The 26,887-nt window shown below is 37.1% G+C and overlaps 3 protein-coding genes across 4 annotated transcripts; 2 read left to right on the top strand and 1 right to left on the bottom strand.

The window, feature by feature from the left end:
• The first annotated feature begins 4,105 nt into the window (after positions 1-4,105).
• LOC122046107 lies at positions 4,106-12,731 on the top strand. The gene is made up of 14 exons (XM_042606641.1): positions 4,106-4,218; positions 4,365-4,466; positions 4,563-4,637; positions 5,363-5,448; positions 5,626-5,723; positions 5,855-5,906; positions 7,514-7,606; positions 8,127-8,237; positions 8,808-8,961; positions 9,692-10,077; positions 10,978-11,087; positions 11,764-11,822; positions 11,904-12,091; positions 12,316-12,731. Exons 1-14 carry the CDS (start codon positions 4,176-4,178, stop codon positions 12,502-12,504), a joined length of 1,746 nt encoding a protein of 581 aa, XP_042462575.1. The 5' UTR covers positions 4,106-4,175; the 3' UTR covers positions 12,505-12,731.
• A 1,249-nt stretch (positions 12,732-13,980) lies between these two features.
• On the top strand, positions 13,981-16,398 carry LOC122046133 (ubiquitin-conjugating enzyme E2 19-like). The gene is made up of 6 exons (XM_042606678.1): positions 13,981-14,300; positions 14,875-14,902; positions 14,978-15,205; positions 15,892-15,955; positions 16,046-16,105; positions 16,202-16,398. Exons 1-6 carry the CDS (start codon positions 14,173-14,175, stop codon positions 16,240-16,242), a joined length of 549 nt encoding a protein of 182 aa, XP_042462612.1. The 5' UTR covers positions 13,981-14,172; the 3' UTR covers positions 16,243-16,398.
• On the bottom strand, positions 16,344-21,419 carry LOC122046112 (xylose isomerase-like). Of its 2 annotated transcripts, none has more exons than XM_042606645.1 (21): positions 21,264-21,419; positions 20,894-20,951; positions 20,678-20,791; positions 20,471-20,545; positions 20,186-20,315; positions 20,014-20,105; positions 19,777-19,827; positions 19,527-19,606; positions 19,392-19,446; positions 19,220-19,321; positions 18,973-19,024; positions 18,652-18,697; positions 18,513-18,568; positions 17,728-17,779; positions 17,564-17,643; positions 17,372-17,442; positions 17,210-17,250; positions 17,026-17,125; positions 16,894-16,965; positions 16,740-16,817; positions 16,344-16,654 (listed from the first exon to the last, which is right to left on the bottom strand). In XM_042606645.1, the coding sequence occupies exons 2-21, from the start codon at positions 20,948-20,950 to the stop codon at positions 16,619-16,621; spliced, it is 1,440 nt and encodes a 479-aa protein (XP_042462579.1). In that variant the 5' UTR covers position 20,951; positions 21,264-21,419; the 3' UTR covers positions 16,344-16,618. The 2 variants fall into 2 exon arrangements, with proteins under 2 accessions (XP_042462579.1, XP_042462580.1); XM_042606646.1 differs by having other exon boundaries at positions 20,678-20,805; positions 21,264-21,365.
• Between the last annotated feature and the right edge of the window lie 5,468 nt (positions 21,420-26,887).

Below are 26,887 nucleotides of genomic sequence, written 5' to 3'. Positions count from 1 at the left end.
AAAGAGCTGGTCATTGCAAAAGGAGTAAAAACGACTGAAGAAACGCGACTGAAATAGCGAAAAGACCACTGAAGATCACCAAGAACAGGAAGAAGGCAGAGATCGAAGGCAAGTGAGGAAGGAAGGAAGCTTACGAAGATGTAGATCGTCGGAAGAGAAATGGTTAAAGAAGACACGCAGAAGGCCGTCGGAGGAGGGGAACGAGAGATCGTTGTAGAGCACGAAAGTCGGGGACGCGGCAGTAGAAGTGGAGAAGGCGACGAGGCAACGAGCTCATATACCTCGGGCTCGGCCGACTAGAGCCGTCCGATCTAGGTCATGAAAACCTAGGCGACAATCCAACCGTTGAATTTAAACCGTCAAACGTCGCCATCAATGCATGACACGTTAGGCGTGCGGCGGCTGCGGGCATACCACATGGCGCGCTATAACTGGTCGACAATTAAGATCAGCATGGGAACTCGCTCTGCCTTAATGAAAAAGGATTTGCATGCTTCCCGAGAAATCAGGGTGACATCAGTCCCATCTGCGTTCGCCCAGGATAGACTGAGGAAGAAGTCTTCTAAGTGTAAGCCTTTGCTTTCTCGACTGGATCAAAGGAGCATGCTTGACCAAGCGACTACTTTCAGAAGGCCAATCGGCGAGGATCAGGTACATCCTGACCGGAGTCCATACAATGATGAGGGTCGATCGGGAGGAAATCGGCGCACAGTGGTCTAGTCAGTCGGACTACAACATCCTTCGACTAGACTTGAAGGGGAGGCTTGTGATGCAGTGATAAGGGGGGAGGCCTCATCCCGCTGCCATGGTGGGGGTCAGTGCCATGGTGGAGGTCAGAGTCAACGTGGTCAAATGCCCCTATACCATTGGTCGATCGAGGAGTACGCTCACCCGATCGGGATAATGAAGACCTGATCCGACATCATAACAGCTCGGCGGGGTTCCAAGCTTCCGACGCTTAGAAAGACTGCTAGGTATCTGCAAGGGCACGCCGAGGGACTTTCCCGCTCGTCCAGATAATACACTCATCCAAGCAGAAAGTAAGAACCCGAGCCGAGCGGTTATCCTGCTCAACCCAGTAAAAGACACTACTAGCTGGATATTATCTTTTTGGGAGCATGCACCGCTGACAGGCGGTATGGTCGGCGGCTGGTTCAGACAGAAGATCGTACGGTAGAAGCTTCCATTGTCACTTTAGATATATGCTCGGCTCGTTAAGGTATTGTGTCAGGGACACTTTACTGATATATCTTTTCAGGGAATGTTTCGAGAAATGTGTATGCTTGGGGAAGCGTGTACACACGCTACAGGAGCCATATATAACAGGGGGGGTCCAAGCTTCAACGGAGGTATGTGATAATCTACTGTTGCTGCTACTATTCGTTACTTTGCTTCCACATATCGCCGGTGATTGAATTGAGCATTGGAGGGCTAACGCTGGTAACCTCTTCCTTGGCTCGACACTGACGTAGTTGTGGTTACAGGGTTGCATGGAGTCAACACATGGTCAGCCGGAGTGCCACATCCCCAGCTTCCACCGCCTCGATTATCGGACATGATCATGTCATGTCACAGAAAAAGAAATGTCACATCATTGTATCTTCATCCTATCAAGTAATCACATCGTACATACCATGTATTTGTATAATTATATTGTCATATGTGCCCTAACAAACCATGTGTTGTCCCACGTATTGTACCACTTATGGTGTTGACCTGCGAAACAATAAACCCATTAGACCTTAGGGGCCATGCCCTCTAAGAGGGATCGAGTCGGGTGGCGGAATCGTGCACAGTAGAGTAGTGCGTTGGGGGAACTAAGCCCCTGGAGTCGGACGAACCGACTCGGGAAATCTAAGTTGACTGAGTGGAGCATTGGATAGGGGGAGCTAGGCCCCTGGAGTCGGGCAGACTAATTGGAGGAATCAGAGCTAATTGAGTGGAGTGTAAAGTTAGGGGAACTGAGCCCCTAAAGTCAGACAACCCAACTGGAGGAATTAGAACTTACTGAGTGGAGTGTGAAGTCAAGGGAGTTGAGCCACTGAAGTCGGGTAGATCGACCGGAGGAATAAAAGTTGATTGAGCGGAGTATGGAGTCGAGGGAGTTGAGCCCTTGGTCGGCAAGGCCGAATAGAGTTTTGACCACTTAATGTCGCCTCGATTATCGGACAGGATCATGTCTTGTCATAGAAAAAGAAATGTCACATCGTTGTATCTTCATCCTATCAAGTAGTCACATCGTACATATCATGTATTTATATAATTATATTATCCTATGTGCTCTGACAAACCATGTGTTATTCCACGTATTGTACCACTTATGGTGTTGACCTGCGAAACAATAAACCCATTAGACCTTAGGGGCCATGCCCTCTAAGAGGGATCGAGTCGGGTGGCGGAATCGTGCACAGTAGAGTAGTGCGTTGGGGGAACTAAGCCCCTGGAGTCGGACAAACCGACTCGGGAAATCTAAGTTGACTGAGTGGAGCATTGGATAGGGGGAGCTAGGCCCCTGGAGTCGGGCAGACTAATTGGAGGAATCAGAGCTAATTGAGCGGAGTGTAAAGTTAGGGGAACTGAGCCCCTAAAGTCAGACAGCCCAACTGGAGGAATTAGAACTTACTGAGCGGAGTGTGAAGTCAAGGGAGTTGAGCCATTGAAGTCGGGTAGACCGACTGGAGGAATCAAAGTTGATTGAGCGGAGTATGGAGTCGAGGGAGTTGAGCCCTTGGTCGGCAGGGCCGAATAGAGTTTTGACCACTTAATGTCGTTTTGTCATCTTCGATGTAGATGGATAGGCCGAGCAGAGACATTCTGGTCGTCTGGTCGACAGGGCCGAGTGGAGTCGATCGTCCCATCAGCCACCTCTTTCATCTCAAATAACTCGATCAGATTGATACATCTAGACTTTGACCTCCTATCAACAAGACTATTTGATCTTCATCTTAGCAAGACTATTGATCTTCTTGGCACATAGGGAGACCTCTGATATTCCTCGTATCATCGATTAATCCAACTTAAGGTGGAGCTTGGGTCAAGTCAGCCTCGCTTATGATGAACTCAAGCCCAATCGGACCAGCTCTTCTAAGTTCAACTCCAATCAATTATGCCAAGGACTCGATCAACACATTCGAATCAAGTCAGCCAACTCCTAGTCGAATTCATATCAAGCTAACTGAATTATGGCCGAGCTCGACTCAAGGCACATCCAAATTAAGTCCAATCGACCATATCTTAGATAGACTTGGATCAAATCACTCCCGAGTTCAGATGCAATCCGGTTGTTATAGTAACGGTAGTTACCAAAAGGTGATATTGCTATTATTGTTTTTACTTCATTATTTTCTCCTTCCAACTTTCCAAAAATCTAATTTGAGCCCGCATTCAGCCTACTCTGAGTTCACCCTCGGACACTTGAGTCAACCCATGCTATCTCAACCTCATCAATCAGCAAAAAGACATATTATTATTATTATTATTTTAAAAATAATCATATTTCTCATCTTACAATAATTTTAATTAAAACTACTACACGCCTAATATTATTCTATATGTAAGCAACTTTAAAGTATTATAACATAAAATCAATTTCAATCAAAACTATTTTATCTTATAAGTAAAACCATTTCAATTATATTAATTTTAATTAAAACTATTTGACTATTTTTTATTAAGTCGGATCAATTTTTATCTGGAATGATTTTGACCAAATTTAAAAGCATTTACGACAACAAATATTTAGAGTATTTTTTAACATGTTATAATAGTTTTCGACCAAATTATGTTATAATAATATTAAAACTACAATAGTTTTGACCAAAATTAATGTAAGAATACTTGACTATTTTTAATTAAGCTGGATTAATTTTAATCAATATTTAATTTTGACCAAATTATACTACCACAACATTAAATAATAGTATTTTTAGATAATAAAATAAAAAATGCTATTTTATTTATTTATTAAATAAAAAAACATTATTTACCTTTTTAATTTTCACCGAAACGGCTCATTGCATTTCGGGCTATACGCTACAAGAGCGGCCCGGCCCGCTGCCCGCTGCCCGCTGCCCGCCTATTTGCCGCCTCTATGTATTGGTAGTGGCCGGTTGATACTAAATAAGTGCGTTTGGGGAGGTTACGAATAAGCTTTCCAACTCCACCGAACTGCAGCCATGGCGGGAGTAGGGAGCTCTTCGCTTCCCCCAGTTTTCATCGGTAACCCTAACATCCTCTAGATTATTCTATTTTTTGCTCGAAACCCTTATTGTTGTTGTTGCATTCTTAACTTTTGCTGATCAGATCTCTCATTCGCTCCTTGTTTAATCCGTCTGCTTCCTTCGTTTTCCGAACTATTGTCTCAGGAAATTGTAAAGTTGCGATCGAAGGAAGCGGCATCTCTTGTGAGTCGAGCGAGACAGGCCTTGTCATCTCCGTGTCTAATAATGCAAAAATCAACATTACAGGTACATGTTTTTCATCTTTTTGGCTGTTGATCACTTTGCGTGCTTTCTTCTTTATGATAGTACTGTTTAACGATTTGTGTCTTCGTCCTTTTTTAGTTGATGAATCAAAGGTATACTCGAGAAGGAAATCCTTCAGTTATCAAAAACCAGATATCAAATATCAAATTGATGGTACGTTAGGGCATCCATATTGTTTTTTCGTAACATTGTTTCAGCAGCATTTTAGCATTTTCAATTGTCACACACTTAATAGTAACTTTTTTTTAAGGTTTGGTTTGGTTGTTTTTCAAGAGAAGGAATGAACCGATAACACAAAAATGTGAAAGTACCATATGCCAAAGGAAGCTTCTTTGATGGTGCACGCTTGATAGTATCATTTATTCAGAAAAAAATGTTAATGGAAATCACCCTTAAACTTTCTCTTTCTTTCCACCGGTAATAGTCATGGGCTCATGGCTCCGTTTATTGATTCAATATAGAATTTTCATACCGAAACAGAACCGAAATATTTAAAAATTTTCAATAAAAAAAAAACCTCCAAACTAAATAAAACCAACCCTTCCGGTTCAGTTTAAGCCAAAGTGATTTTTAAAATACTTTTTAATACTAAGAAACTATCAAAAATGCATTTTCTTCTTTATAAAAATCTATATGTAGATGTGCACACATATCTTTTTTGGTTTAGTTCAATTTTATTAGTTTATCATTCCTAAACTAAAATCAAAGTTAAACCAACATGTTTTTAATTTTTCAAACCAATACATTCATTTTTTTGAGGTTTGGTTTGGTCTGATCTATTTGTTTATTCTTCTTTTGGTTTTCAATTTGGATATCCAATGTTTCTACGCCTCCCCTCTTCAAAAATTCTAAAATTGAATTTCACTGTTTGATTGTAGCTGAGATGGGATTCCCTACAAAAGAGCATTCTTTCTTGCTGTTGAATCCTAAAGATGTGGATAGCCAAAATAAAACTTTTCTCCAGGTATGCATGGCATACTTATGATTTGCTTTTAAAGATGCAAGAAAGTTTGCTTCATCCCAGTCCATCTTAGTTTATTCCCATGCCTATATTTTATTATCTTTTATAGTTTGAATATTATTTTATGATCGATTTTTTCTCACCATTCAAATTCACTATGTCAAGTCATTTTACTTGCAGGAAGTTCTAAAGCTTTACACAGAAGAACTTCCTTCCATGAATTATGCTGCAAACACTGGGAAAAAATCTCACTTTCTTGAGAAATGTATATTGAGTGGGTGAGGCAATTGTTTTATTAGCTATATCTGGTCTCGTGAAGAGTGAACATCCATCTTTGATCCTGATTTGAGCTATAATTGATGCACTTTAGTTATTGTGACAATCATCATGATGTTTTCATTCTATGCAGAAAATATCAAACCTTGATTCTAAGAGCAGAGAATGCCATTGGGCCTGGAGAGGTAAGTTATTCCAGAATTACACGTCATGGTTTTAACTAGGTCTTGTGTATGAGTCATCTGTAGCTGCACTGAAAACTCCTTTATGAAATTTGCAATCTGCCTAAAGAATTCAACAAATGCTGTCTAGACAAATCATTAGTAAAGCAGTAATCAGTGGAAGTTAGTTATTTCTCTATTCTGATGGATCATGTCAGAAAATTTGTAAATTAGTGATTTATCAATTCTCATTGATCACGTCAAGAGTGATCATCACTAAAACTTGTTCTCCAATTTAGTGATCAATCTTGTTATGCACTCATAATAATCCAGTATCATAGGTTACTTTGTCATGATATTAATTGACATTTAACAAGATCAGTTTGTTTAAAATGGTATCATTAAGCGATCAGTATCTTTTTTTGCTGCTTGAATGTACCACTTGCCTCTCAGACTAGTAACAAAAAGATAACGTTAACTGGAAAATTTAGTCAAAACTTTAGACTTGTAACAAATATAGCCTAACATTTTAAAATAATTAAGTAGCACAAATTTTGAATATGACAACAAACCTGACTGTACCAATCATATAGGATTCCAACAAGTTGTACTGATAATTTTGGATAGACTTATATGAATATCACAAAGATACTCATGCTCAATATTGTTGAGTAAAACCACAGTACTTGGGTTGCACTACTTGCTGTTGAATCACGGTCCAATTTTCCAGGTTTCTCGTCCCAAATTGATTTAATTTGGCCTTCCAGATCATATCTAATCTGTTATATTGAAACTTGGTACCAAAGCACCAAGTCTCCTGATTGCTATGTAGTCTATGGATGTAACAACTGGAAAATAACAAAACGTTGTCACACTAGAGAAAAATTATTTGTAATTGTTTAAAATACCAGCCTATGGCTAATCTTTGAGATCACTCTAATTGGTGTGGTTTCTTTCCATATCCTAGTGGCACACTGAATATTTGATTCATTTTCTAAACGTTCTTACACAGTGTCAATAATGGTGTGTCTGACTATGAGTGAGTATTAGGATAAATAAAGAGTTCAAATATAATGCACTATGCATTGTCAACCGGTGTAAAATGTCTCGTTGGATGCCTAACCTCCCTCATGCAAAGGGTTGCTTGACTAGGGCAAAAATGACCCCCGTGATTTAGCTGCCTGGGGTGAGCTATATTACCTTTGTTCCAATAATGGTGTGTCTAACTATGAGTGAGTATTAGGATAAATGAAGAGTTCAAATATAATGCACTTCAGAAAATTTGGTATGATAAGTCATCCAATCTCCTCTTGCCCCTTTAATTTCATTGTAAACTTTTTTTTTTTTTGCCAAACTTGATTTTCCAATGATGGATATTCCATGCAGATATTTATTATTAGAAGCATGAAATGTCACAGGGAATAAACAAGATCCTTCCTTTGAATTCTTATGTTTGCAAGTGTTGCATTTCTAATCCCGCCAATACACTTATTTTTTTTTAATGGACGGACTAGAAAGTTTAAAAAATGGAATTTCCTGTTCTTTGACTTAGTATTTGTGCTTTAGTCTATAGGTTTCTTCATTTGAGTTTCTGCAATATTCATGTCAGTCATCTTCCCTGTGTCATTCAGGTTGTAGCTGCAGCTTCGTATCAAATAATTCCCAGTGACACTCAATATGCTGAAATACCTCTTGCTGCTGTCAGTTCAAAGAACCAAAACATGGTAAGCGAAAAAAATTTCATCTCTATCTTCACCTTTCCGCCTGCCTATTCATCATTTATCTTTGAACGATGTGTCGCAATGTTTAAGACACTAAGCCCACAAGGAGCTAGTGCAATTGCCAAATACTTTCACAGTCCTGGGAGTATCTAGATATTCCAAGGGTGTAAACTCGTTTCAATACGATTTACTCAAGTTAATGGCGTACACAGGTAACATCCATAGCATGGCATGTCATACCACTAAAGCAGAGTAATGTGAAAGATGTTAAATAAAAAAGGCGTTTGGAGTTGTTCGAAGTACATGGACTGAAGTCACTAGATCTACAGAATTTCTTGTTCACCTTTTGTTGTCCTGATTGTACATTGTGTCATCTATAGTTATACTACCTATAACACGATATATGGCACATTCAAGTGCCAATTCTTGCATCTTCTTTTGTTAATTCTTCGCAGGAGGACTTTTATTGAAGATTTTTTTTTTTTAAGATTCACGCATGCCATCATGATGTTATTATTTTCAGGGTATTGGTAGAGCCTTGTTTAAGGAATTGAAAGAAAGACTTCAAAACGTGGGTATTCTACAATTATTTTGCTGGGCAGATAAGACATCAGAAGGTTTTTGGCTGAAGCAGGTACTTTTTGGAGCAGAACTGATCATCTCTTTGCTTTTTCAAGTTGTGATATATATATATATATATATCTTGTACCTATAGAATGGTACAAATGGTCTATATTAAAGAAATTGCCAAAATTCTCACAACTTTAAAGATCTGTTTCCTTTAAACAAAATATCATCTGTCAAATCATACCACTTCTGAACAAGATGTGCAATTTCATACTGTATGGGACTGTGCCTGTTCGATGAAAATCACCCGCATCTATATTTTCATTTGTAATTTTTTGGCGTTCCAGATCTACAATTATTCACACCAATGTTCTCAAAAGGTCCTTTTGATCTTAAGAGAAGAAGAAAAAATTTACTTTTGAAATTTTTGTTTACCATTACATGATTAGATGAAAAGCTCATTTGATCAGTGCACTTGTTTTTTTATGTCTAAACTGTCTTTTCTCTGTCCCCTTTATATTTCCCATTTCAGATCAACAAAAATTTGACAGCCATGTGCAGTTTTGGCTCATAGAATCGACTCTTATGAACCATGGTTTTCTAGCACGTCAATTTACCATTCGATATTGCAACACAGGGTTTCATACCAGTGGGAGAGGTGGACGGGAAAGGCAAAGCTGGTAGACTACCAGTCAAAGCTAATATTAGGAAGGCATTATCTTTTCCTGGTGGTTCGATGTTGATGGTTGCTCAACTTAAGAAGGTTACAACATCTAAGATCAGTTTACCACGTAATACTTCTTTTCAAACTCAGATTTCAGGAACTTTAACTGATTTATTTGATAATAAATCTGAGTGAAAAATGATTTTTTTTTTTATGGTTTCTTGCATATTGCAGGATTTAGGCAAACCAAAATAGAAGTTGACTTTGGTTGTAATATGCTCTATATTTTTAAAAATAACTGTAGAACGTGTTGGGCAGAGACAAAAGTAAAATAAGCCATGAGTCCCATCCATGTGGATAGGCAAGATCCTTGTAGCTGATCACCAAACTGTTGGGATCCATGAATTGTTGTTGTTTTGTTAATGTTCAATGAAATATAATAATGTTTTCGGCTTCACTAACTTATTGTACTTGCTAGCAAAGATAACTTCCTATTTTGTCCAGTATCATTCACAAAATTCTAATATCAGCTCAATAGGCAGCCTACAAAACAAATTGGTATTATTCACATGAAGCTGTGGGCCAATTTAATCTCAAATTATGCTTGCTGGACACTGCTACTGTCTATCCTTTTTTCCCTTTAGGCAAATAATCCTATATTTAACATTGTTTCTGTTCACGGCTTGCAATTTTTTCTAATTAATTCTTGCACATTATGATGTCATCCGTTGCAATGCTGTGATTACTGCTTTAGTGAAGTTTTTGCAACTTTATGTTTTGTTAGCATAGATATTACTTTCTACTCTTGTTCCTTCCTAAGGCTCTTGGCTTTTATGTGCCTTATTTGATTTTTTCAGATAGTATAGGATGCAAGAGTGGTGAAATTGAATTAACAGATGCTGATGATAAAGATGATACTTCTGAGCAGAGACTAAAACGACCACTATGGGAGGCTTCACTTTCTTCACTTAAGTTGAAGAGAATCAGGGGGGCACATCTTATCAGTTGTCCTGTGAAGTCGAATCAGGATTTTCCTTGTGGCAATTGCTTTGCTGGTTCTTCCGGATGCAATGATATGGCAGTGGTTCTGCCAGATCATTCTAGTAGCGCTAGTTATTTGGTAACTGATGATGCAGGGAAGCTTTCAAGTGATACTTGTGAAAAGATGGTGGTAAAGCAAAGTTGCCCCAGGGTAATTTTCATGGACATTGCTAATGATGCCAAAAAGAACCTGCTTACAAAGGTAATAAATAACCAATAGCCAAACTGTCTTATGGATATTTGTGACGTGGGTATCTTCTTAGTGGATACAAACATTGAATAGCAAGATTTGCTCGACCTTTTTTCTGAGGAAATGGTAATGGATGTCTAAAAGAGGAAATATGTATGTGAAATATTTATATTGAGTAGATATTTAAAGAAGGAAAATTCCTAGAAAAGAAGACCAGGAAAGGTATGGACATTTCCAAAAGATATATGATGTCAGGAGTTTCACGAGTTTGCAGTAGCTCCATTGAATCTGATCTAATTGATGTCAGCAGATGTAGAGAATTGATCAAATTTCGAATTGCACCCGTTCCATCTTGTCACAATGTTTCTTCTTGTCACAAGTAGTGCTAGTTTTACACTGTACAATCACATTCACCACAGAAGTGGGACCTCGTGACTACTTGGAATGGTGGAAGCCATCCAACTCAGTGAAATGATAGCTGAACTCATCTTATTTGTGTGTTGATTAGTTAAACATTCACATGTTGCTATTTATATCAGATACTGCTGAAAACACTTGCCTCAATTATGTGAAAATTGAAATGTAAATGCTAATATCGAACTGTGTTGTTATAGTCACTGTTGAGAATTGGCTGCATGATCAATTGGTATCCTTTGAGAAGGTTAACAACTCTCCAATTTCACCGGCCCTATCTCTTTTCATTAAGCATCAGAAACATAGTAGACTTTTATGGCATGAACAAACTTTAGTAGTTTCCTTTTTATTTGTGACAATATCTATCGAGTCCCCACCTAGTGGGAAAAGGCTTGGTTGTTGTTGTAATATCTATCGAGTACTTGTGTATCAAACCTGCAACATGCTGTTTTTTCTATGTTGTGAAACCTGTTTTTATGTAGCTTATTCTGAATTCAGATTGTCGAGGAACTTGGGGGCTCTGTCACCTGTGATGGAAGTGACAGCACACATATTATAACTGGAAAAGCAAGGAGGACATTGAACTTTTCTATAGCTTTGTGTTCTGGGTAAGTCTCTTATTCACAATGCTCCATAATGAACATAGACACCATGTGATGTGAGTAATGAGGCCACATGAAACTTTCAAGTTATGGACTACTTGCAACTCCATAATCAAAAAGTTTGGAAGCCTCTATGGAGTCAACATAAATCATGGGGATGTACTAGCATAGAGTGTTTTTTTTAGGGTTTCTCTTAGCATTGCTTCTTCAGTCTCAACACTCTTAATTAATAAGCAAAATGATATATTTTTTCCTTTGTTATGCAACATAAGTCACAATAAATTAGTGCAACTCAAGGGGATTTTGAACACAACTCCTCAATGAGTGATCTAGAAACTAAAGATCTGATACATGAAATGGTTGTACCAAGATGCAAAAGAAAAAAATATAAAAGTAATGTTATATAATGTTCACAGATGTTAGGAGAATATTTACATAAAGCATGATCAGAGAGACTGACCTGGTGGATACTCTGGTACATTTGTGAAATAAATACTTGAAAATTTAGCACATCTATTATGGGTGACGATAACTATGGTCATTTGACAAGCTGACACATTTACATTAGAGATATATTGTTTTCTTGATTATTTGGTGCTTTGCTTTGTTTATTTTTCTGGTGTGGCTACTTCCTTTTTCATGTCTATTCTTACGATTGGTCTACTTGTGAATTTCTCATCAGAGCATGGATAGTTTCCCCAAACTGGTTGAAGTCAAGCTTCAAAGAAGGCAGGTTTGCTGGTGAGTTGTTTCTCTAAAGTACACAGCAGAAATCATTCTGGCAACTATATTACCAAAATGATTCTCCTTTTCCTTGGACAGAGGAGTCACAATTCATTCTAGAAGACGAAGATTATTTGTTGAAGTACAAGACTAAGCTGAGAGATGCTGTCGAAAGAGCAAGGAGAAATCCTCACTCCCTGCTTAGAGGATACGATGTCTGCCTAGCTAAGCATATCCAGCCCTCTGCTGCCACCCTCTCAGCCATCATTCAGTCAGCTGGTGGCCATGTATGTTCTTAATCATCTTCTCTTTCCAATTCATCTTTTCTTATACCAGATCATAGTTGGCATATTGCGGTTTATAGTCACCAGGTAATTCTAATTGTGCAAAATGTTTTGAAAACTTTTGGGTTAGATTACTGAACATGCACCAACTATCAGTTTGTTTACAGCTCCAGATACAAAATTTTCCATTGTTAGAACACACACTTAACAATGAATACAACGTGCAGGTGATAAAAAGCTTAAGCAGCATTTTGGAGCCTTCAAAGACGATCTTCTTGGCGTGCGAGGAGGACATGTCTGAGGCCATGGCAGCTGCGAAGAAAAGCATTTGGACATTCAACAGTGAGTGGTTCATGAACTGTGTCATGAAGCAGGAGCTCGATCTGGAGGCACCTCAGTTCGCCGAGTCCCTTTAAGGCTTTGAAGGAAAAGCACCAGCAAGGGAGATGAGGTATCGACATGTGTTCATTAAGGCTTTTATTTATAGAACGATAAATATATATTATTAGAAGCGTACATAAATATATAATGGCAATTAAGATCCTCTCATGTCATGTCTGAGAGAAGGAATTGATGATATAATGTACATGTGTTCACTCAATTATCACTCTATGTATCGTGCTTCGGTCGCCTATTTATCTCCCATATGGGATAAGGGAGATGAGGTATCGACCAAGTTCTAACATCGTAGTCAAAGCAAAAACGTCGCCTCTTGTAGGCGCCTCTACTTCACATGTGGTCCAACATGATCTCTATCTATCTTACATGTGGTTGCCATCATCTTTGTCAATCTCGCATGTGGCTCAAAATCATCTCTATCACTTCTCCATCCTCTACAGGTCCACCTCCTGTGATATTCTGGGGACATATGGATATGCTCAAAACCTTCCTTCCCTAGCTCAAGCCGCGGGCTAGGGTCTTGGCTCTATTTGCCCATGAAATCATTCATAGTCTCATCCTCAAAGGTGTACGTGTGTCATCATCTCCGGTAGTCATTTTTGACAAGTGATCATCTATTAATAGATTTGATGTATCATTATCATAAACGGTTTACTGCGGACTAGATCAACCTTAGCCATGAATAGATTTAAGATGTCTTTATCGCAAACCGTTTACTGTGGACTAATATTAATAAATTATTTCAAGATGGATCTATTCACCTATACATTCTCATCATCAATATAAACTTCTCCCTCATACATACTCACACTCCATATCATGGACTCCCTCTCATATGGCCTCCCTTCTCAACTCTCACACTATTAGGAAATAAAATCTAATAAAACTATCCATGCCAACGAGATGCATCCCATCTAGCTCTCCACTCCTTATGTCCATCCATATATTCACTCCAACCTCCAACCTCCATCTCTACTATATCAGAAGCGGTCTCCTTGATCCAATATTATTGCTATACTTATTGGTAGCTATTATAACGTATAAAAATTACTCAATAAATGTTACCATACATAGAAGCTACTTAATAATTCTTACTAGGTGCATAGGATGAATTTATGATTTAGAGTTTATATCATATAGTGATATAGAAGCTATTAAATATTTGTTATGTCATGTAAAAATTACTCAACAGTTGTTATAACGTATTTATGGTCAATCCAGGAGGTAGGGTTTAGAAATTATGATTTAAGATTATAGCAACTACATAATAATTTCTGAAATTATTTTAAATTGATTTTAATAAAATTTAAATAATTTTGATCAGTAAATAATATTTTGATATAATAGAGATCTAAAAGCTTAAGCCCTAAATACGTAATAGCAACTGGATAATTTCTATACACTATTAATTTTAAATTATAAATTCATTCTAAATATATTGTAATAATTATTTAATAATTTTTATATATTATAATAGCTATTTATCCAAATGCCTATATTCTACCGCCGTTGGAGAAGGCGAACTCCAACGGTCAAAAAGCCGGAGCGTCGGTCGATAAATTAACCTTATTCTCATCGTCGCTGTCTGACTGTCTCTCTCGGCTCTCGCTCTGGTCGTTGTTGGAAGAGAGAGATAGGGAAAGAAAAAGAAGGTCGGAAAGGGAAAGGGTAGAAGGAGCGGCGAGATGACGAGGGAGAACCAGGACGTCCGAGATAACATTCCAACCGCCGCTGCCTCCGCCGGCGCTCCTTCCGCGGCCAAGCAGCCTGCCCCTGTCACAAAGAGTCCCGACGGTCAATCCGTCCTCAAGAGGTATTCTTCTATCTTGATCCGTTTTCCTCGTACCTTATCTTTGATCCTGAAGGATGACGCTCGTGTTGAGAGTTAAACCCTAGATCTTCCCCTTGGAACTTTCGTCGAGCTCTTGGAGTTTTTAGCTGCTAACCTGGTCTCTCTGGAATAGGAGCAATCGTGAGATCCAAAGTTGGTTGGTAGGTCTTTCGTTTCGTGATTCCTGGGGTTTATCAGTGTTTTCGCCGCTGATCTCGTTTCTCTGGAACAATTATTGGAGCCGAAGCTGTGGATTAGGAACGATCTAGGGCTTTCATCTGCTTATATGAGATTCACAGTTGTTTTTTAGGTTTTAACCATGAGGGGCCAAGCTGTTTTTAGGTTTTACCTTCGATTTTTTTTCATGAATTCGGTGAAATTTTCTCCCCCCTTGTGTTCTTGAGATCCGAAGCTGTTTTTAGGTCTTACCTTCAATTTTTCTGCTTCCATGGATTCTATTTCTCTGTGGCAAACCAAATTCTATCAATGTGCCCCCATTTATCTATTTATTTGTTACAATGCATACTCACTTTTGCGTCAATCTTGGTTCAAATAGGTTGCAGTCTGAACTGATGGCATTAATGGTGAGCAAGGAGACTGACTCCATAGTTAAAATTATTGTAGCTTGAGAATAAATTAACTAAATGAAATCTTTTTAGATGTGTGGAGATCCTTGTATATCGGCCTTCCCTGAGGGAGACAACATCTTTTGCTGGAAAGGAACCATCAATGGCAGCAAGGACACAGTTTATGAGGGCACGGTCTACAAGCTCTCTCTTGCCTTCCCCACTGACTACCCATTCAAGCCTCCCAAGGTGAAGTTTGACACTGTGTGCTTCCATCCAAATGTGGATCTCTCTGGCAACATCTGCTTGGATATTCTTCAGGTATGAAAAACAAGAAATCTCCACCTTCCTCACTCTCCAAAGCAAGGTCATGTTATTAGTAATGTACAGATCAATACATCATCATCACTATTATTTACAGAAATCTTGTTAGGGTTTGAACAATTCATCATCAGCATTTTCATATAGGGGTATTTTATTAGTGTGAAAATTACTTTTTTACTAACCAAACATAGGAATGTCTCATTCCATAAACCCAAATAAGAAAAGAAAATTGTAGATCAATTTTTCGGCACGGTCTACAAGCTCTCTCTTGCCTTCCCCACTGACTACCCATTCAAGCCTCCCAAGGTGAAGTTTGACACTGTGTGCTCCCATCCAAATGTGGATCTCTCTGGCAACATCTGCTTGGATATTCTTCAGGTATGAAAAACAAGAAATCTCCACCTTCCTCACTCTCCAAAGCAAGGTCATGTTATTAGTAATGTACAGATCAATACATCATCATCACTATTATTTACAGAAATCTTGTTAGGGTTTGAACAATTCATCATCAGCATTTTCATATAGGGGTATTTTATTAGTGTGAAAATTACTTTTTTACTAACCAAACATAGGAATGTCTCATTCCATAAACCCAAATAAGAAAAGAAAATTGTAGATCAATTTTTCGTCACCATTAAGCTATTTGCAATGGAATTCTTGACTTTTGACGCTTGTCTTATCAGGATAAATGGTCATCTGCATATGATGTTAGAACCATATTACTTTCGATCCAAAGTCTTTTGGGTGGTAAGTTTAAAGGAAATTTTGCCGTAGTTCGACTGTTCAAAGGGCATTTTCAGGCTTAAAATTTATTGGATTGTTTGATGATTATTGCAGAGCCAAACAATGACTCCCCTCTCAACAACCAAGCAGCAGCTCTTTGGTCCAACCAAGAAGGTGAGTGTGTGTGTATATATATATTTATATATTAATTATTTTTATGAAAAACATAATTGAGCATTTTCTGACACTTTTTATCCTTGAATGGAACAGAGTTCAGGAAAATGGTACACAAACTGTACAAACCAGTATAGTTTGTCAGGGGGGACATGTGATTGAAGATTCATTTGATTTCTAAGCTTAAGTTATTGTTTTATGGATATTGTATTGGATTTCAATTTACAATTTATACAGATTGATTGTCCAATTTTTTGTATTTCAGAATAAAAGTTCCGTACTTAGTATATAAACACAGTCAGACACCAACACAGCTAAAGAACTACTCATCCATGAACAATCCAAACCTCCAAGGATTCACAAGACATCAATAACTCAGAGTCCAGACTGCGATACACTAAGTTTTGCCACAGATGACGAAATTATTGAGAAATCAGTCAGCTTTGGCTCTGTTTCACCTGGAAATTTTATTCGTAGACTCTGTGTTCATATACTGCATCGAGCACTGTATGTCTACAATGCAGATTGAAATATCATCTCCGCCAGTTCCTGTGATAGAAGACGATCGTACTGAGCACCACCATTAACCGCAAGTCCTTATGGGGCAAGAGACCAGCAATGTCTACAAACATACCTGTTTCGCTGAGGGAACATATGGTTCGCCCCATTCCAAGGTCTTCTTTTCAAGTGTTTCAAAATCAACTTTCCCAGCCTGATCATTTGCAATGTTTGATAATTCCATACCGACCAATATTGCACGAAAAGAACAAATGTAGTGAGTGTTGTACCTCAATTTGAGCACCAATCTCAGTGTCAAAGCTTTGGTAGCGTTTTCGGACAAGCTCCGCAAGGGAACCATCCTAGAAGGAGAATATCTTGTGATACTCCAAGAAGATCAAGAATAGAAATTCAAATATTACCTCAATTAGTTTCGCAACATTTCGGAGCCCACGAGCTAGTGTGTCCATTCCTGATATGTGGGCGATGAACAAATCCTCGACGTCAGTGCTCTCCCTCCGCCTAAATCCAAGGGTAAAAAACAACAAGCCTTAATATTTGGCCATAAGCGACCAAAGAGGCACAAAGAGAAATGAGAGAACCAACAGTTTTGCATCAAAGTTGAATCCACCGGGTGCAAGCCCTCCCTGTCAAGAAGTGTAGATGCAAACAAACAAACAAACAAATGGCAATGACAAATCGAAAGTTAGTGGCGAGGAAGAAAATAATTCCAAAGAATTATAACTAACAAAAATTGGCTGAAATTACATTTCGAACAACACTCAGCATAACAAGGGTTGCCTCGGCAATATCTGTGAGGAACTGATCAGTGTCCCAACCTGAAAGAGAGATGGTTCGATTATTAAACATATGATGTTCGACTATCTTTAACAATGGAGAAATAATAATGAGCACTATTTTTTTTAGCTTGAAGTGTCTTTACAGAAGAGTTGCACGCACCGATCTGGGGATCGCCAGTATTTGCATCTATATTTCCAAGTAGTCCGTTTATCCTTGCAGTTTCAAGGTCATGAGGACAGCTGAAAAGGTTGCGATATTAGAAGGGAAAAAGTACCAATATGTTTCCAACCCCAAAATTAGGCTCACTTCGAAAAAGGGTTTACCTATGACCAGATAAAGTAGCATGGTTACATTCGATGTTCAACTTGAATTCTCCTGCACCAAAGTTTTCAAAAATCTTAATCAATAGATAAGATAACTGCAAATCAATTGAATGATAAGGAATGCTGTTATGAATCCAAACTGCACAGAATCACTTAGATGGCGATTCCAAGGAAAGATAACGAATGCTCAAATGCAAATAGCATGGTTTTGGAAGTCCCTTCTATGTCGATCATTCCACCTGCCAACCGACATGCGAAACAAGTTCTAAGAACTAGCCTTTTGCGACAGCTTCTGAGAGGAACCGCGACAGAGTTTCCCTTACTCCTGAGCGACCACAAGAGCCAAACTTACGACCATTGTCCAGCTTTTGCAAGTGACCACGAGGATTAGGTTTCCGCAAGCTCAAGGGCTAGGGTTCAACTATTTTGCACTGATACTTTGGTGATAGGACTTCTACGGAATTTGTTCCTTTCCTCGAATTACTCCTCCTTTGTGCCTCTCACATTGTATATTGGCATGACTATATTATTTCGGTTGACCATAGACTCCTTGGTCTGTAACTGTATTTCAGACCTTGGAAAATAAAATCATGTATAGCCTTTTCTCCTTCAAAATAATATAGAAGATATTTGTTATATTATTTCTTCTAAATCTAGTATTTTGAGAGATGGTAAATCTGAAAATTATGAGCAATAATCCTTCTCAAGAAAATAAACATATCTTGTAATCGACTTTCAGAAAAAACTACAATGCTCGTGTATTAAAGAGGAGAGGAAGTAACTACCACTAAGGCCATGTTTTTGAAGGAAAGCAAAGGTTGTTGCAGCATCCCAGTCATATCTGATACAGACAAGTTCAGATTAAAACATGCACAATCAATGAACATAATCAGATACGATAGCAATGTGTGTTGCGATACATACTGGTGTTTTGTAGGTTCTTGCGGCTTGGGTTCCAAAAGCAGATTTCCTGAGAGATGACAAAATTATTGCAACAATTCTCAACTTAAGTGTCAGATATGCCCGGGCAAATGGATCAATCAAAGCAATCAAAATATCTACCGTCCAGAAGCATGCAAACAATAAAGTTGATATTTAGTTCTTAATTTCTGATAATAGCCAAAGAAAAAGAAATGTTTCCATTAGGAATCAAAACACTAAGGAAGTGAAAGTTTCTGATTTGTTCCATAATTTTCAGTAATTTGAATGGCATTGAATTATATAGACTGAAAGAGCAAACATTACCCTTGAAGCCAAGTTTCTTTTTGTAATCAACAGCAGCCTGAAGAAAGCTTGCCTACAAAAATTAAAACTTAGTTTTTAGATGAAGAAACAGCAAGATGAACATAGAATCATGTAATGCAATTTGCATGCTTTAGAATCATGTAAGATAAACATAGTTTATCAGCTAGGATAAATATGAAAATAATTAGAAGAAAAACAAATTTGTCAGACTTATCATACTCGGTAATATGAAAGTACTAATTCATACCATGTGATCAAGTTCTCTTTGCATATCAGTGTTAAGAAGGGATTGATAGCCTTCTCGGCCACCCCAAAAAAGATAGTTTTCTCCTCCCAAGTATTGAGTTACCTGCAAGAGTATTAAATAGATATAGAAAAAATGCATTTGGTGAGAAAAGATGAATATCTAATACAATTACCTCCATAGCCTTCTTGACTTGAGCTGCTGCATAAGCATAAACTGCAACCTCTGAGCTGCGAATCAAAACATTAAACTTGTTAACAAACACAAATTCTTTGCGGAGATTATAGTTCCTATTAAGAAATAAGTTTACCTAGTAGCAGCTCCGTGCATGTAACGTGGATGTAAGAAAAGTTGTGCAGTACCCCACAATGGTTTGATACTTGTCCCTTCCTATGAAGAAAATTTGTTCAATAAGGATAAAGTGGCAACATTGCTAGGGTTTTACTTCCATGTATGTAAGAAAACAAAGGAGATCAAAGCAAAAAAAAAAAAAAAATCTATCTGAAAGGTGTTGCTTGTGTTTTATGGTAAGGTACAAAAGCAATTTCAGAGTATAACACCTGAAGCTCCTTAGCAAGTGCTACTACTGCATCCAAGTTTGCATTTGTTTCCTGATACAGAGAAAACCAAACATTTTCAAATAAACAAGAGCAAAAGAAAGTACCAGATATGAATAGTTATACTGGATGATAATTATTTCTTCACCATGTCTTAGAGGTAAGCATAGCTTGATTCTTGCAAATTGTGTAACTACTAAGGCATTCAACGCCAACCATTAAAAAAGAAATAGTGAATACCTTAAGTGTTTTACCATCAGGGGCTATATCTCTATCGTGGAAGCACCACCTATCAACTCCAAGCTTGTTCATAAACTCAAAGTGTGCTCGCACTGCATTGTATATAGACACCGATTAGACTCTCAGAAGTCATTTAGCACCAACGAACCTACTGGATTGGATGCTTTTTTACTTCTTCTTTTGGCTATAGTCAGTGAATTTGTGCCATCCTCCCATGGCCATGATTTTGTTGGGGCACCAAAAGGATCAGCACCAGTACCACGAAACGTGTGCCAAAAGGCAACACTAAATCGCATCCAGTCCTACATTACAATTAGGAGCCTCAGCATAGTAATAAGCTGCTAAAATTTCCACAACATAAAAACAAAAAAGGCATCTCACAGTCACATGCCTACATGCTTCAACTATGACCGAACAAGAGCAAGAAAAAACTGATCCTCAAAGAAGCAACACAAACCTTCATTTTCTTGCCAAGTATCTCTTCGTCAGCATTATACCACTTATAAGAAAGTGGGTTTTTGCTGGTTGGACCCTAGTATGAAGGAAAACACACCCAGAAAAAAAATGTAAGTTAAACAATCTAATCAACAAGGTAAAGAGTGCAGGAATCCCAGTCTATCCTCTGGTGTATTTGATTAAACAGCTAAATGGAATATTTTATTACTTCGTATTTGATCTTTGAGATTCCTGGGAAGAACTCTCCATCCCAGCCATCTGAAGAACCACCATCGCATGCAGCCTCAAGATTTGCTCGACATGTTTGCGTACTTTCTGCAATCTGCAATTTAAAACCTATTCACACTTCAACAAGTCCACATTTGTGTGTTTCATAAAAAAAAAAAAAAAAAAAAACAGAATAAAGAAGTATACAAGTACTCACAACAGTTGGTAGTACCAAAGCCACAAAGACCAAAACAGAAGTCCCTTTAATCTTCATACTGCATCAGGTACACAAAAAAAAAACAATTTTTTTTTATCAACTGTGAGATTTGCTAAGAATGCATATCTCCATGGTTAACATAAGATAAAAAATCTCCTCTTTCTATAGAAATCCTAACCACAACAACATATTCAGTATTCCAGACCAAGACTAAATACTGAATAGATTCCTCCCTGAATAGAGACCATTTCCAACATCAAACTGATCTAAAGGGCAAAAAACTAAAAAAGACATGGCGAAAAACTACCAGTAGCAACAAAATCAAAACAAAAACTACTAGGAAAAAAGGTGAGGACGATTGATTACTTACTGGAACTAGATCAAGCTCTGCTCTTCTACAATTCAAGAGATCTTACGAGCAACAAAAGTGCTTTCAAGCTCACCGTTGCTTTGTAATTCTACAAGCGGTTTATGGGGATCTCATCCGCTTGTGCTATGAAATTCTATGAGTGCAGAAATTTATTCGGAATTAATGACCGTTCGATGGAAAATCTAACCGTATTGGAGTGAATGGTAATGTGAAGTAGTACTGCGTGGTATTTACGGGATCGACCATTTGGCTTTTTTGGATTAGGATAGGGGAGTATGACGAAGGTAGAGTGAACGGTGTTCAAGTATTGAATGAGAGATTTCAATGATGTTTGAGAGGAAACAGTGAATCCTGGAACTTAATGCAACACGGATCTATCATGTCGTGCATATTTAATAAATAAATAACTTAAATAATTTATGACGGTAGAAAATTTAATAAATATTAAAACTCACTGTACCATCGGTTTCAGAATTTTTAAAATTACAAAATCATATATTTAATTTTATTTTTATCCCTCTAAATTGATTATTGCAATATAGTAATCATTTTTGCCCTGTTCATTAAGACAATAATATTAAGAATATATAACTATCAATTAAAAAATTTAATACGTATTAAAAAAATTACTTTCAATATATCTTACGAAAATAATCTTTAAGAATATAAATATAATTTAAAAAATTAGACGAATGTATTTAATCTAGTTTTATGTCAGGTTGAGCTCTAGATCCAGCATCTGATTTCAATTAGAATAGTAAAAATGATAAAATGGATATTAGGTATATGATTTAATTATTTTGAAATTATTTGTATATTTCGTTGTAGTAGAAGATGGTTACACTCATTCCAGATGTCTTCATAATTTATCCTTAATTATGTGAAGAAAGATAAATCATGAGATCAGCTTCTAGTTGACCACCACATGACTAAGCGTGAGAAAATTTTTTCCCTGAGTGTATTGTGCCAATGATTTAAATATTCTGAAACTTCAACTTCACGGTTAGATAATTTATGAAACTTTAATAAGTTTTGATAAAAACTATTGGGCAGATCATCATTTACGTTTTTATCATATGGAAGCATTAAAGTCCAATAAATGCCCCCCGTGCCCCTTTTAAAGTGATTTATCTAAAATATCCTTGTATTAAAATAATAATTCGGCTATGTAAAAGCTAGAAATTAGATTTTACAATTGTAGATAGTTTCTATAATGTATAAAAGTTAGCAACTAGTTTCTAAAATACATTATTTGATCATTCAGTCGTGAAGAAGTTAACTGTATCTTGGATTATTTTTGATGTTGATCAAATTGAGTTAAGTTAAATTTTGTGTATTTGATGTCTTGTGTCTAAGTGTGCAGGAACTTAGGAACACAAGAAATCAAGCAGAAGATGTAGCGAGTGAGAAAGATAGTACGAGAAGGGAGCTGACGAGCTCGATGTATCCAAGGGACGAGGAATTACAAAAGAGTATACTAGTAGAGCGAAAGGACGCGTGCGGTGCATCCAACGGATGAGAAGTCTGGAGAAAGTCTACTCGAGGAGGTCTGAGTTGAGTTCGAGTGAACTCAACTTTGAACGACCTGATCATCACCCAAGTGAGCTAAAGGAAGAATGGTCAACTGTTGTGGTTGACCATTCGAGGTGCCTCCATTGACCGGAGGCGCTTTGATTGATGAGATATGTTTGATACGGTGTATACTAAAAAATATATTTTGCAAACATGCATAGCGGGACATTTAATGATAAATAACTAATTTATTATATTACACAAACCACACGCATGCAAAATACAATCACACAAGTAAGATCATAAAACAAAACAAAATCAAATAATAATTATTCTAGGTATACCTTATAGATGACCTGTAACGAGAAGGGTATCAACCTTTTGCGACATTATCAAACATTACCTCTATTCATATCCACAATGAGCTCTTCAAGACAACTCCAAGAAAACATGCTTCGTCTTCGGAAGGTACTAGCCATGAGAGAAGAAGGATCAAGAAGAGAAAGAACAAGTAAAAGGAAAATCTTCTTCCTTTGGGTGGCTCACGACAACAAGAGGAGACTCTCTTGTTGTGGTCGGCAGCAAGAGAGAGAGAGAGGAAGAGAGAGGTATTGGGTTTAGGTTTCTAAAACTTAATCGCGCCAATAATGAATTGTCAATTAATTATCTCTTAACCATATCAATATATAGTTCTCTTTAATAAGTTGGATTAGAAAATCCAAATCCAACCCATTATGTCTTAACAAAAAATTAGCCCATTAATCCCTTGGTTTGGATCACAACTAAATCAAATTGGTTCATAACTAAACCAAATAGGGTCCAACTCTTTCATAAGAGATGCGACACATCTACGCTTTCATTCTGACAAATATTTCTATATTTGTCTTATATATGGTCCAACCAAATATTTATCTCTTGATTTGAGAATCGTATTCTCTAACTTATTTTATGTCTTTTAGAGATTTATAGTGAGTATGACCCAATAGATTTTCGATTTTTATCGTCTATAATTAACTACTTAATTATAGAACGATCATGGGTGACATCTAGTAGTATATTATAATCCCTAATTAACCAGAAAATCACAGTTAATCTCATAACTAATTCTGAACCTTTTAACAGCTACAGTGAGTCATGTCTCATTCTTTTCACTCATCTTATACCCACTTGATTTAGGACATAGTCTATGTGTTTGCCCTAAATAGGTTAACTACATCACACTTAGCCTAAGTAATATTTCCTCATTCTACGGAATCAAATTACTTATACATGTGTACAAAAGTCTCATACTCTTAACTGTGATGCTTTGACTAAAGACTTTGAGTAATAATCCTAATGAGTGACCATAGGATATACATCTCCTCATAAGGAATGATGAATCCTCTATATGTTATCCAAACACCTTTGGACAGTTTGACTTATACCCAATTATCTCGGGTCCATATCTCAGAGAGATGTTTGCTTAAGATGTCAAAGTATAAGTCTCTATGATCAAGATGACTTGTATATCTCAAGTTGAAGGAAATTTACACTCGAACTACAGTAAGAACTTCACAGACATATCCATATATGTAGAGAACCATATAAAGTCTTACAGCAAGTCACTCTAATGAACTAGTTATCATAACTAACATCCACGTTTAACTCTCGACATCTCAATGTCTCCAGCTAGTAATAAACAACTGCTTGGCCAAAATAAGGAGTATAACCCATGCTAGTCTTACAAAATTGATGATGTTCAAATGCATTAATTCGACGACTAGGAAAATTCTAATACGTTCATATGTAATTGTACATGTAGAGATAATCATAAGTTGTGATCCAATCACAAATTCTCTCATGCTATGAATTATATTATGGACATTCGCTAAATTAGTTTAAGACTATTCAAACATATAATATGCACTCATATAATGAATCTATATTTATCAAATAAATAGAAAAATCATAAGACGATTACCTTAGGACATCCCAAAAATCTAACACTCCCACTTGGCATAATGTCAATTTCCACGATGCCCTAATCCGTAAGTATAGAGGTGACTCTTAAACTTACTTTGTGGTAGAGCCTTTGTCAAAGGATTCGCTAGGTTCCTTTCAGTGGAAATTTTCTTGAGTTGTATTTATTTCCTACTAATGATCTCTCTGATTAGATGATAGCGGTGAGACACGTGCTTAGATTATTGATGAGACCTAGGTTCCTTTACTTGCGCAATGACTCTAATATTGTCACAGTAAATCGATAATGCTTCAACAGTGGATGGAACCATACCAAGTTTGGTAACGAACTTCTTGATTCAAACTGCTTCCTTTACCACTTTCGAAGCTGCAATGTATTCCACCTCACAAGTATAATCTACAACCGTGTCTTGCTTGGAACTCTTCCAAGTAACTGTGCCTCCATTTAATATGAATATGAATCCAGACTGGGACTTAGAGTCATCCTTGTCCATCTAGAAACTGATATTCGTTTACTCGCATGTGATCATACCACCATCTCAATATACCAAGAATATATCCTTAGTTCTTCTCAAGTACTTAAGGATTATCTTAACAGTCATCCAATGATCAATTTCTGGATCTAACTGGTATTTGCTCGTAACACTCAGAGCTTACGATACATCAGACCTTGTACATAACATAACATACATGATAGATCCTATTGCGGACACATAAGGTATCTTATCTATGAAAATTCTCTTATCTTCTGTGCGTGGGCACATAGACTTTAAAAGGTGAATTCTAGGCCTCATAGGTATAAAACCGTTTCTGGATTCAGACATGTTAAATAGTTTTAGCACTCTGTCTATATATGTCGCCTTTGAAAGACCAAGCAACATTTTTAGTCTATCTCTATAGATCTTCATCCCTAAGATGTAAGTTCCTTATCTCTTATCTTTTATCTTTTATGGAGAATATCATGGATAACCAAACATTAATTGACTATAGAACTGGCACATCATTTCTTTTAAACAATATGTCATCAACATATAATATTAAGAATACAACCACACTCCCACTAACCTTTTGATACACACAAGGTTCGTCTGGATTTTATGAGAAATTAAACTCTTTGATCGCCTCATCAAAACGGATATTCTAACTCCTAGATTCTTGCTTTAGTCCATAAATATACCGTTAAAGTTTGTACACTTTATTTTTGTTAACAGATGTGAAACCTTTGAGCTGTATTATATGTTTTGCCTTTGACAATAGTCTTTCGCCACCAACCTTGCCTTGTAGGTAATTACATTATCATCCATGTCAGTTTTCTTCTTGAAAATCCACTTGTACCCTATAAGAGTAATACCTTCAGATGGGTCCACCAAATTTCAAACTTAGTTTTCGTATATGAAATGCATTTTCAATTTCATGGCTGTAAGCCACTTATCATTCTCTGAATTATTTAGAGTTTCTTCATAATCAGTAGGTTCTTCATCCTCAATGAGTAACACGTTATTCGATTCTCTTACAAGAGATCCATATCTCTCAAGAATATTACATGTCCTACCTGATCTACGAGAAGATTGTGTCATAATCAGTTGTGATTCTTGACTAGGCATCTCATTAGTGCCTATTGGAGTCTCTTGAACTTCATCAAGTTCAATTATACTCCCACTTATTTCCTACAAAAGAAACTCTTTTTTTAGGAATGCAGCATGCCTTGAAATAAACACATTTTATTCCAAGGAATGATAGAATTGGTAACCCTTAGTTTCCTTAAGATATCCAATAAATAAATACTTATCAGACTTAGCATCCAACTTGTCTGATAAAGTCTTCTTCACATAAGCAGGACATCTTTATATATTCAAATAAGATATGAGGGGTTTCTTACTAGTTCATACCTCATATGGAGTAGTTAAGATTGCCTTTATTGGGACTCTATTTAGCAAGTAAATAGATGTCATGAGTGCATAAATCCCAAAAGATTTTGGGAAGATTTGCACAATCCATCATTGATCTAACCATGTCCAATAGAATTCGGTTATGCCTTTTTGATATGTCATTATGTTGTGGCATATAAAGCGGAATCCATCGAGACAATATACTATTGTCTCTTAGATAACCTTGAAACTCTTAGCTTAAATACTCACCACCTCGATCTGATC

Source organism: Zingiber officinale, chromosome 2B (genome assembly GCF_018446385.1).
Source record: "Zingiber officinale cultivar Zhangliang chromosome 2B, Zo_v1.1, whole genome shotgun sequence".
Lineage (NCBI taxonomy): Eukaryota > Viridiplantae > Streptophyta > Magnoliopsida > Zingiberales > Zingiberaceae > Zingiber > Zingiber officinale.
This window is presented reverse-complemented; position numbering and strand designations above follow the sequence as displayed.